General features: G+C 35.4%; 1 protein-coding gene across 1 annotated transcript in view; it reads right to left on the reverse strand.

Moving 5' to 3' along the window:
• GARNL3 (GTPase activating Rap/RanGAP domain like 3) overlaps positions 1–3599 on the reverse strand; it is a 3522664-nt gene extending 3519065 nt beyond the window's left edge. The window contains exon 1 of the mRNA XM_044057887.1: positions 3208–3599. Within this exon, the coding sequence (XP_043913822.1) occupies positions 3208–3308 (101 nt within the window). The 5' untranslated portion in view covers positions 3309–3599. The remainder of the gene's footprint in view (positions 1–3207) is intronic.
• Positions 3600–12500: the final 8901 nt, after the last annotated feature.

Here is a 12500-nt window from a genome sequence, read left to right on the forward strand (position 1 = left end):
ACAGTCATGCAAGAGGCAACCTTCTAATGTATATACACATTTTCATACTGTTGTTGTGAAAGACACCCCTACAGAAACAAAATGGCCTACCACAAAGTTTAGTTGAATGACACCTAGCCAAAGTACATATGTGTGGTTGCTGGTGTGATCTATTTCAGATGGTACAGGTAGTAGAATGATATATAGTATACTAAACAAAGTCAAACTTTCAATGACACAGAAGTGTGTCAGGAACTAAAGGACAGATTGATTGGTCTATTTTCTATTTTTTTACTTACTTTTGCTTAGTGGGGCAGGGAAGCAAAGATCAAAAGTGACCTGTTGCAGGCTCAGCTCAGATTGCATGTTACAATACACAGAACAGGCAACTGTATACAAAGAGAGAACATTAAGAAAAAAACATTTGGTACTAAAATCAATATACATTCTTACATACATTATATTATATAGAGTAAAGGGTGTGCTATAACACTGAATGGGAATAAACAAGTACACTGGTGGTGAACTTTGGTAACACTACTACACACTTACAGAGGAGGTATCTCACAGGTTAATGTGAAATAAGAATTGTGGGGTATACAACAGTTGACTAGAGAGTGTAGAAGTTTAATTAGGTGATGTACCCTGTAACATTTGCATCTGTTTTATTTGAATGAAACACTGTTTGAGTTAAGTTGAAATTTGGACTAGGGGAGTATTTCTGTAATATTTTGTGGGAAAAAGTGACAATGTTTAGGTGCAAGTATATAGAAGCTGTTGTCAGAGCAATGACACCTTGTTGGAGAAAGGGGGGGGGGATCTAGAGAGTTGGACCACAGCTGGATTGGCTCTGGAGGTTATAAATGGGGGGGGGGGGTGGATGCATTTCCTATGCTATTCTTATTATATTACCATACTATCACCGTACTATTTAAGTATGATAAAGCTGCTTAAAGATGTTTGATTAGTTTGCCAACAGTATCTATCTGACTTACAAAAGCTGCTGATTTAAACTGTCCAAAATCATGGCGTGAATCATGTCATTATTTTTATCCTTTACAGCAGTCAGAAGACAAACTGGATGCGTTACAAAATAACCTGCATTTGTAGGCAATATATGCTTTAAAACATGCTTGTATAAATGATTTTAATAAGAGAAATTGTTGTTTGCATTTAGTAACTATAAATATGCAAAATCACTGCTGTTATAAGTGTCTAGTAAAGTCTCAATGAGATATTAAAATTTTAAAAACAACCATCTGGCACACAAATATTATTTAAATTATTACATTATTTTGTTTCTGTTATACTCAAATTGGCCTTAGTTCATACAATAACTTAAAATTATGATAACACAACTGCTATAGTAGCTGATATTTTTGTTTTACACAACTGAAAAAGTGTTGTCTGCTTCCTAATAATTCCTTCTAACAGTATACTGGAGAAACATTATATCATTATTGTAAACCAACTAGTTGTGAGGGGTGTGAAGAATAAACTTTGCAGCTGTCGAATGATGTTGCATGTACCTCATGTCTGTTCGGGTAAAGACATTTTAGAAAGCTAGGAATATATTTCATAAATATCTATTGGACAATGAAATCCATTACATAAATTTTGCATACATATGTTAGAATTAAGGATTCCCAAGTGAAAAAAAGTTTATTTTATATACCTGCACACGTGACTTACAGTTCCAGATTTTTTTTCTTGATAAAGACATAGCAACTACCTCTTAAAAAATAAATTGTATGTTAAAATATGAAATACATGGTATAAAACCGACCACTTCCTACAATGAACCTTGGAGCTGCACAGACACATACATCTGCAGATGATGAGTTATGCATTAAGACTATGCAAGAAATGGTCTGCTGTTTTTAACAGCTGCAGGTTTGTGACTTGTATAGTACCCTACAGCATAGAGGTTTTACTGATAAATTTCTCAACAGAAAACCAAACTGAACTATGCCAAGAAACAGACCCATTTGTCTTGCAAGCGCCCCCAAGACACAATTGTATTTACACAATTTTTGGAGCAACTCAGCAGGAGGATAATCTGGGCCAGCCTTAGGAAGGTTTACGGAGTTGTGATTCAATTTATTAGTACATAATTAAGATGCACACACACTGGTACCTGTCTGCACTGCATCGTATCAACCTATTAACTGTAGAACCTACAGGGTAAAACTAACAAAATATAATCAGGGAATTACCAGAATCACAGGCACAGAATTATTGGCAAAATTCACTTTAAAAATGACAGCAGAATTTGTCTGAACATTTGTTGTCTGAAGAATAACAAGATGAATCGATATCTGTAACTTATGGCATTATTTGTGACTGTACTAATGTTGCTTTGGCACAAAACAACATATTTTTGTATAATAAATCAATACTTGCAGACAAAATCTGGGCCATTCCAGAAAATAACAATGACAGCTGAGAGGCATATTGACATCAAGAACAAAAAATACTTGCTATCAGTGAGAACACACGGGTCTTATAGTACATTTTATACACACCATATTCTGACTATTTTAACAACTTGCCAGAACTGGGACTCCTGTGGTGTGCACAGCTATAATCGATGACTCGAAAGCTGTAAATGGAACCATAGCAGTGAATAATATATTATACATACATCTACGGTGGGCCAGCTTGCTGTATTTTTCAAAAGATACCCAGCAAACGCTGACCTGGCTGCAGAATCAGGGAAATCGACTATTGCAGGGCTGTAGATCGTTAAGTAATAATGTATGGATAGGAAAAATGTTAAGTTGTGAACCTAGGATGCAGGAGTCTTTTACAGATACACACGCGCTCTCGCTCTCTCTGCAGTAGTGGGCTACTGGACCGGGATGGTTTGCGGAGGTCCTGAAGTGTCGCATCAGATATTTTGCAGTTGTAGCAGCGCTCATGGATTAAAACTATTGCCAGTTGAAGTTATTTTACCATCTGCCATTATGGCTTTTGCCCATTTCACCGAACAGTTACTACACCCCCTCTTAAAATAACCAAGTGCCTCTCTTGTCATCTATCTCAGTGATTTTAACACCGGCATTTAAATAATCAAGGCACCCAAACCTCCGAGTGACAGTTAATAAATTAAAACCATATTTATTTCATGCTTACAAAGCAGATACACTTGACTATGTACAGCAAAGGGTGTCCAAGTGAATGACTGCATCCCCCATTAAAAAGCACATTCAAAGCGTTGTACCGTACCTTTGGATTTCAAAGCTGCAGCCTTTTCTCAACAGGAGGGCTCTCTTTCGCATTATTGAAGATTGATCCTTGCTGAAGTAGGGACCAGCTTCCGAATTCATGATTTATCCAAAGAGTTCCAACACCCTGCCCTGTGCAAGTAAAACAGTGGTGAAATTCTACACCAGTAACAATTTCCAGCGAATATCAATCAAGTGTAAACAAATTCAGGTGTTTCAAGCTGTCTTGTCCAAGAATTAAAGCTCCTTCACATTGTTAATTAGGTTCCTCTTTCTTCCTGCGCGTTGCATGCATATATGTCCAATTTATGGTCTCCCGGCGACCTACTATGCAGAGCTTGAGCTGGAGTTACGGGCAGTGTTCCTGTAAGTATTGTAAAAGCTGATTGTGGTACAGATAGGTGCAGCACGGACTTATACACGAGCGGGCAGATGAAGCGCCCGCTGGAGCTGGCAGGTCCTCCGGTCTTAGAGCCCGTCAGATTCTCAAACTCTGGCTGAGACTGCAGAACGAGGAGGAATGCTTTTCAGGAGAATGGACAGAAGCAACAGCATTTATTCTTAAACACGCTCATGTTCCCTAGAGTATTTATCAGTCATAGGTCAAAATAGCAAAAAAATTCTGTTTAAGTAGATATGCACAGAACCCAGCTTTGAGACGTATATTTAGGCATTTATGTTCATGTAAACTGTTAATATTCAAGTTAATTTGTGAAGGCTATTAAGTGCTCCAATAAAATTGACATTTTTTTGAACCTAGCTCAAAGTGGTCTACTGGGCTCGGTGTACACACACAGTTTGCAGAGGAAATATGCAATATATTTTCCACCCCGTGCGAATTTTGATAAATTGTGTGATTCTCCATGCATTATTCTGAATGTTTCTTAAGAGAGCTGAATCGTGGTGGCTGCTAGGTAAATGGGGTAGAGATCAGATGCAGAACTGGAGGATGAAATACAGCATTTTACTTAAAAAGTGTCATCACTATTTTAGATATGTTAAAACAAAGCAGCTCGAGTCATTCAAGACGTGATTATGCCGATGCGTATAATTATATGTACTTTTAAATAAGGGAAATCCGGCATCCTCTGCGAACCCGAGCAAATCTTGTTATGAGTGGCGCATATTTGTCTCTGTTGTTGTTACTTAACATCAAATCTCTTTTTATGATGGGTAACATTAGTGATCTCCACTTCTTTACTGTTTTTTTCTTTCTTTCTTTCATTTCATTTGTATATATAAACCAAGTGGGTTTCACGTTCAGGGCTCATCAGACAGCTATTTAATGTGAACAAAGTAAAAATAAATGTTACAAAATTGGTGTTCGTTTTTAAAGTTGAGTGTTGTCAGCTAAAAGCTGGTTAAAATGGTGCTTTTTATACATCTTAATAAGAACCTACGGCCAGGAAGACGGGAGTACTCCTTTATAGCCCCCCCCCCCAAAAAAAAAAAAGAAATTAGTTTTTCATGAGAGAAAATCCAAGCATAATTTTAAAAATCATTGGTAAAATTATCAGTCATTAGAATGATTTCATTATAAATTGTCATGTCTATATGTATGAAAATTAAAAGTGATTCTAGGCTGAGAATGCTCAAAAGCAATTTGGCATTAAATTAAAGGATTATAACATATATTTCAGTGCTCACTATAACAGAGGTTGCTAATAAAAATGAGAAGCTGAGGTTGGGCAAGTTGTTGCATCTTTTGGCTTTTCCCGGTTAGGGGTTCGCCACAGTGGAACTCAAAATACAGGTTGCAGTGAATGAGTACTTTAGTCAAAAATGCTAAAGTAAATGAAAATCCTATATTTTTACTATATCCAGGCAGTCCAGTTTTAGGATTCATTGACATTTTCCCAAGAGAAATGAAAAAACAGTCTCTCTGTGCTGAAAAGGGAATCAGTAACTTTATGAGGGAGAGGTAATCCTATATACACTGAAAATTGTATTACTTTTGATGATGCAACTGTAATATTCTATTAAAGACTGTTCACAGGTGTGTACTAGGCTAATGGCCCTGGTGCTTTTACAAGACTAACCCATAGGATTATCCTGGCATCGTGCCACTCGGCATTAGTTCTCAGTGCCTCTGTTGATAGAGCCACTGGAGTGATCCCCGGGGTGAATTTTCTATTTCCCATCCCCTCATCAAGATTTCCTCTTGAAGAGGGCCAGTGAGGTGCTCTGCTTGACATGTATGGGAAGTCTGTTCCGTAGCATGGGCAGTCTCTAGGTTATGAACCTGTCCCTCCAGCATGTTCTTGTGGTACTCAGGTTGAGGTCTCTGGAGCTTGTGGTGCAGTGGGATTGGGATTTCTTTAGATGTAGCATTTCTAACAGGGCTGGGTCAGACATGGCTTTGTCAGTCAAGCAGAGATTGTCTCTAAGTAGGTGATATGAGACAGAGAATAGTCAGAGTTTTTTGAGTCTGTCCATATAGGGCAAGTGTTTAAGGCCTAAGATCCACTTTGTGAGATACTTTTGCGATCTCTCCAGTTGTTGCAGGTGTCTAGTGAGGTACATGCCCAATGGGGCATTGTACTCAATGACTGGCCTAATGACGGAAGAGTAGAGGGAGACAATAACCTCTTTCTTCCTGGATGCAAACCCCTTAGTAATGAGATATGGCACATAGAAGGACTTTCTGACCACAGTGGCAATTTGGTGGTCAAAAGAGAGGTTGCTGTCAATCTGTGTTCCCAGATCTCTTATGACGCTTTCTGTGTTCAGTGGACTACTATCGATGTGGTAATTCACGGGAACCAGATTTTTCCCAAAGGGAATGACAACGCATTTTTTAGCATTGAGCTTAAGGCCATGGTTCTGACACCAGTCATTGGTCTCAGTGAGGCCTTTCTGTAGGATGTTAATAATAATGCTACATGATATGAATATACTGGATTTGTTGAAGAGTCAAAAGAACATTATTTATAAATTTGTGACATTCAAAGCTCTTACAGGTGAAATTATGATACAACCTACTTAAACACACATGAACTCTAACTATATGAAGAAAAAAATGCAGTTTAATATGTAACTTTTTTAGAGAAATATTATATATTTCAGAATACACTAACAGTTGACAAGGTGGAAAACAAAAGAAGAATCTATGGTTCACCAGGCCAAATTTAAAACACATTGGTCATAAACTTCCATAATGTCACATTATCGTTAATACCATGTCAAGGTAAATTGTGCGAAGGTAATAAATATAAAGATGCTTAAAGATGAAAAAAATATTAGGGGGAACTGACACATGGGCCGCTTAGCATGGAAGCATTAGAAAGTCTTTGCACTTAGCTCAGCTATTAGTTCCTAGCAGAATTTGTAAAACAACTCAATCTCTACTTTCAAAGAGTTTATTTTTTGTACCACATATGGCAGATTCCTCAAATACTATGCACTGCCAGGGTCTATATTAGAACACCGAACATTCAAAATGTCAAGTGTTCTAATATCAAACCCTAGCAATCGAAAAAAAAAAACATACAACATTCGGAACAGCAAATGTTTTCCTAGGGAAAAAATATGCTGTTCCAAAACACATATACTCAACACAAGCACACCAAACAAACAGCAATCCACACACACACACCTAAACTCTTACACCTAACCCTACACTAAACTATGCATAGACCACTAACTATCCACTTACCTTAACCCAAACCCTGACTCTAAGGTCCATCACTATCACACAGTCACCTCACCCACGCCCTAACCCTAACTCACCCAACCTGCCCTAACCCACACGTCCACACAATTGCACACTTACCTGACCCGCGCCCTAACCCTAGCTCACCTAACCCGCCCTAACCCACACCTCCACGCAATCACACACTTACCTGAACCTGACCCGTAACTTTCCACCAGAGCGCTGAAAATACCGAAGCAAGAGAAACGGACAACCAAATTCTTTCCCTAGGGATATTTTCAGCGTTCGCTGAAAACGGGTCGGTATTAGAACACCCGACATTTCAAATGTTCGGTGTTCTAATATAGACCCCACTGCCATATCCAAGCAATATCTTGCCCATGTTCAAACACAACTTGGACGTATGGATGGGAATCAGGAAATTTACCCTGGGACTGCCCACCGTACTATTAATGGACAGGTGCAGCTTCTAAATGATTTATCCCATTTATGGGCCCCCTCAAGTTATCTATGGCATTATCTCAGTTATTCTCATTAGGAGTAATATATAATTATCAACCACAGGATGGGTAAGACCAATCTATAGCCTAATGGAATAGGTTTATTTGAGCGCAAAAAAGGAAATTGTCTAGGCTTACAATTGCCCACCTGTGAACCTATTAAACTCTTTACCTTATTAGCAAAAAAGATGTACTAAAACATAATTCTTTACAGCTGTAGTTAGGACATGGACAGCAAAGCGAAATGACATTTCATTCTTATGTATTTTATAGAGCGCAATACCAGAAAAAAAATTAGCATTAGCAACATTTTTCAATGTGTATCAGTATGTCTCTCTGTGTATATATGAATTGCTGGCATTTTCTAAGATAGTCCAGCACAATCACAGTTAAGAAAAATTATAATGGGAAAGTAATGAATTATTTAATACTACATTGTGCTTTCAATATGTGGCTGAACTATGTTTTGAGTAGAATGCATGGTCAGAATTGGGTGGTTATCCAAGAATGTGGAGGATACTTTATTAAGCACAATATTCATTGCAGATCTATACTAAAAATTCAAAGGTTGAATGAAAGCTATTTAATGAAACAAGTTAATTCTTAAACTACTTTAATACTCATATAACAATTCTAGAATATGTTGTACTCTTTACTATTTGCTTCCATTTGGTAAAGTGGGTGCTCCTTTTTGTTCTTCCTACACTCACTAGTCATCCAGTATATGCAATACTTATTCTGTAATTGCAGACAATCTCTCTTTACAGAAATTGTACATATTCCTTCAACTGTGTTCTACATTTGCCTAAAACAGCAAGTTAGTTGAGCTCATACCCCACAGTAGTGTCAGTGGCTAGACAGGAAATATGTTCACCTTTGATGATGGAAGTTCAGAAGGCTGTTGGTACTATTCCCACAGAAGGTACCTGGATTAATTTTCCAAACTTGACACTATAGTGCAGTATAAGGGGGGGGGGGGGCTTACACTGGAATATGTCATCCTTTGGATAAAGAATTAAACTGAGGAAGAATTTAACTGATTTGATGGGAACTCAGGCTGATGTGAAAGATTCCACATCATTTATAAGAAAAAAAAAGAGCAGGGGAAATTTATTAAATAAAAATATTCCAAATATGTACACAGAAATATATAGATATATTCTCTCTCTCTCTCTCTCTATATATATATATATATATATATATATATATATATATATATATATATATATGTGTGTGTGTGTGTTTGTGTGTGTGTGTGTATACATACATATATATATATATATATATATATATATATATATAGAGTGAGAGAGACATTTATATATATATATATATATATATATATATATATATATATATATATATATATATATATAGAGTGAGAGAGACATTTATATATATATATATATATATATATATATATATATATATATATATATATATATATGTACACACACACACACACACACACATATATATATATATATATATATATATATACATAATTTATATAAAAAAAAAAACATTTTTGTTTCCCTTAATATAAGTGAAGAGTCGCATAAAATGGGTAATCACATCTATCAACCCAGTAGATCCATAAGGCAATTACAATTAATGTATTATAAGAATCACACTGTTGTTTACATCTAATGTCATAATGACCACTTTGGAGTATATGAGTTGATAACTTCCCAAATTATCCAAATGATATACTTCTTAGACATTTTTTTTCAAAACATTTGGGCTCTTTGATATATCAGTATAGCATGGTCATAAGATTCCTCTACTTGACAAATACAAGACAGTCTTTCAGAGAGAATCTTATAATACAGTTGTCCTTTTACTGGAAGTTTTCTCAACATCCTTTTCCATTAAAAATTGCAAATTTCCCAAATATGTTTAAGTCTACCTTTTCTTTCTTTAATATTGACTTTAAATCTATTTTCTAATTTTTACGGTGGCCTTTCCTAATCAAATGCATCAGAAATGGTTTTATACCACAGTTTCCATTTTAGAAGTTCCTTAACTAAAGGAATTTTCCACAGACAATATCTTATCAATGTAGTCCTTTGGTAAAACAATGTAAATACTTTTATCTTTCTTTGTAATAGATTATTTCATACTTATGTATAATTATTTTATAACATATCTCCAATAAAATCATTTATTATTGTTATATAATTTCATAAGCACATAATGGGTATGTAATGAAACTAAAACTGTGGGATTAATCAACCCTAAATCCCAACTCCTACTTTTGAATATACAATGTTTCTTTTTAATGGATTCAGTCTAATACCCCAAATAAACTAAAAAAAAACAGTTGTAATAATATTTTCCCTTATTTTTCAGAAAAGGAAAACTATTACCAAAGGAATTTAATTTACCCAAAATCCATGAGTGCAAAACGTATACTTTCTTTTTAAATGGCAATTTAAACATTTCCATTTTTAATGTAATGTTAGTAAAGAAGTGGAGATCAAGGAATTAATTTCCATTGTTGTTACTCAATGACTTCATTTCCAACCATTATTACCAACACAGTTACTTCTCCTTGTGAGAATAGTATACCTATAAAACCCAACAAAGAATGAAAACCTTTGCATTTGCCTAGATTAAAAAATAAACTTATTTGATTGAACTTCTGAATGAGGTCCAAAAAAAATTTCAAGAAGCCAAAATGTCAAATTACTAGAGGACATAAATCATCTCCATAGATTAAGTACAGGAGAACAAATCCTGTTAAATTACAATCCTGGCCATCTCATTTTTAAATTCTTCGTGTACAGCTGACATAGTTAAAGCAAACAGCAAGCTGCTTAAGGATCTTCCTTAAATGGCATTCTTGATTCACTCCTTTTTGAGTCAGTGTATCCTTTCTGAACCCCCCCATTTACTAATGCATGATTCCATGAATTTGTATAAATGGCACCTCGCCTTGTACCGTAAGTGACCATCTACCAGCATATACTCATAGGAATATTGTCTACATCTCCAAAGAACATAACTATAAAATGGCATGCAATCTAGCCAAATTTAACCAGCAATACATTAATTCATTAACATCTATGTAGTCTGGAATATTACACCTCTAGCACCCTACATACATATTGCATTCCAGAGCATTTTTTGAAAAATAAACTTAAAAATGTAAAATTAATTTAAATATTTTGTGAATAATAAAAACTATTAAAACTGTATCAATATTAATGTTAACAGTAAGAAGTATTCATTACAGTGATAACAGTCTTTACATAAATTCTATTGTATATTATAATGTACACAAACCCCAAATTATATTTTTGTTAAACTTTTGCAAACAAATTGTCATATCTTCGAAACTGCACTACCTAAACATATTTTGTTGGAACATTTTTTAACAAGTCATAAGCTTAAACATGACAAGAAATTCCTGCATGAGTGCATGTTTATTAGATTTTTACAGCAATATGAAAATGTTTTAAATTGTATAATTTGCAATATAAATAACACTAAATATAACTAAAGATGTCCAATATGCTGTTTAAATTTCAAAATTAATTTTCTTCAAGAATATCTAATGTTTTACTTGATGTCATGTAATAGTTTCTAAGTCAATTGGTTTTTGAAGTATTAAGTACATATGTTTACTTTCATGATTAATAAAAATGAATTAGCAATATTTCAGCTATAATATGATATAAACGGACATTGACCATAGCATTTCACACCATGGCAATCAATAACAGGTAGGGCTCAATTATATAAATATGAACACAAATATGAAGGTATGAATAATAAGGGACAAGTTAATTGACTGATCATTTTTAATAACTCTTTGACTTTCCAATATTGCATATTATTAGCTGGTAAGTCACTTGCTTAAAGAAGCCATGCCCCAAAATGTTCTGGATGCCATAATGAGGTATGGGTGAGAACTGGAAATGTACAAAATGGCTTTATAGGCTTCAGTGAATTAATTTACTGAAATCAACTAAAGTCAACCACATTCCATGGCTAACAAAATCAAATAAACAATTAATGTCACTCAGGAAGAAAGCATGGGAGGAATGGCTAAGCACGAAAACCAGTGCATAACTGCAAACCTTTAGACACCTCCCCAGTCTGGTTAAAAACAAGTTACCAAAGGGGAAAATTATAATACAGACCTTCAATCTGCCATCAATAATAATCTCCAAAAATTCTAGTCAACCACTGACTTACTACTATATCCTGGAAATAAAAGCAACCCAAATCCATATCCTGATAAATTACCTCATCAAACTGCCACCATATTTAATAACCACTTCACAGATGGCACAGTCAACCTAACCTCTATCAAGTCAACCCACACATAGCCTTGTTTAAATATTCTACCAACACCACCAATACAACACACATCCGGCAAAGCATACCCTCTAATTTTCACCTATCTTCTCTCCAGGGTCCACTGTAAACCCTATCTCAATTCTATAAAGTTTTCTCTAAAACCTGCTTCTGCAAATCACAAAATAACGCTTAAAGAAGCTGAAGCCCAAGTCAACCTTCACAGGTAATCTTCCCACTGACTAACTCAAACCAGCTGCAGATGCTATAGCTTATGCAGTCAGCATTTTCATCAGTAAATCAATTATTGAAACATTTGTCTTAATACTACGGAAAACGTTATTCATCATTCCATTGCAAAAAGGAGGTAACTCTACTGAAGTATCAAATTTCTGACCTATTGCCATCCTAACCTCCCCACCTCAGCAAACTACTTCTGAAATGTGTCCAGCAGCAGGTCCTCAAGTCTCTTCTCTAAAAATGAACTTCTTACCGCCACTAACATGACTTTAGGGCAGCTGACAATAGCACAACAGCCCTACTTTCTTTTATGAAAAAATATGTTAAACAGTGCTAGAGACTCGTGCAGAATTATTTTCTCATCATTTGTTGACATCTCAAAAGCTTTTGATAGTGTTTGCCATAACAAATTCCTACATCAGCTGTCTAACCTTGGTCTCTCCTCCAAGATAGCTGGTTTTCCAGCTATTTTTCCAACAGCCAGTAATCAGTAAAATATTGAGGTTCCCTTTCAGCACACCTACCACCATCAATAACCTTCATACTGCCTCCTGTCAAAACTCTCTAATTCAACATGCAGATGAGTCTACTATTATC

Source organism: Protopterus annectens, chromosome 16.part0 (assembly GCF_019279795.1).
Source record: "Protopterus annectens isolate FY-2018-M chromosome 16.part0, PAN1.0, whole genome shotgun sequence".
Lineage (NCBI taxonomy): Eukaryota > Metazoa > Chordata > Ceratodontiformes > Protopteridae > Protopterus > Protopterus annectens.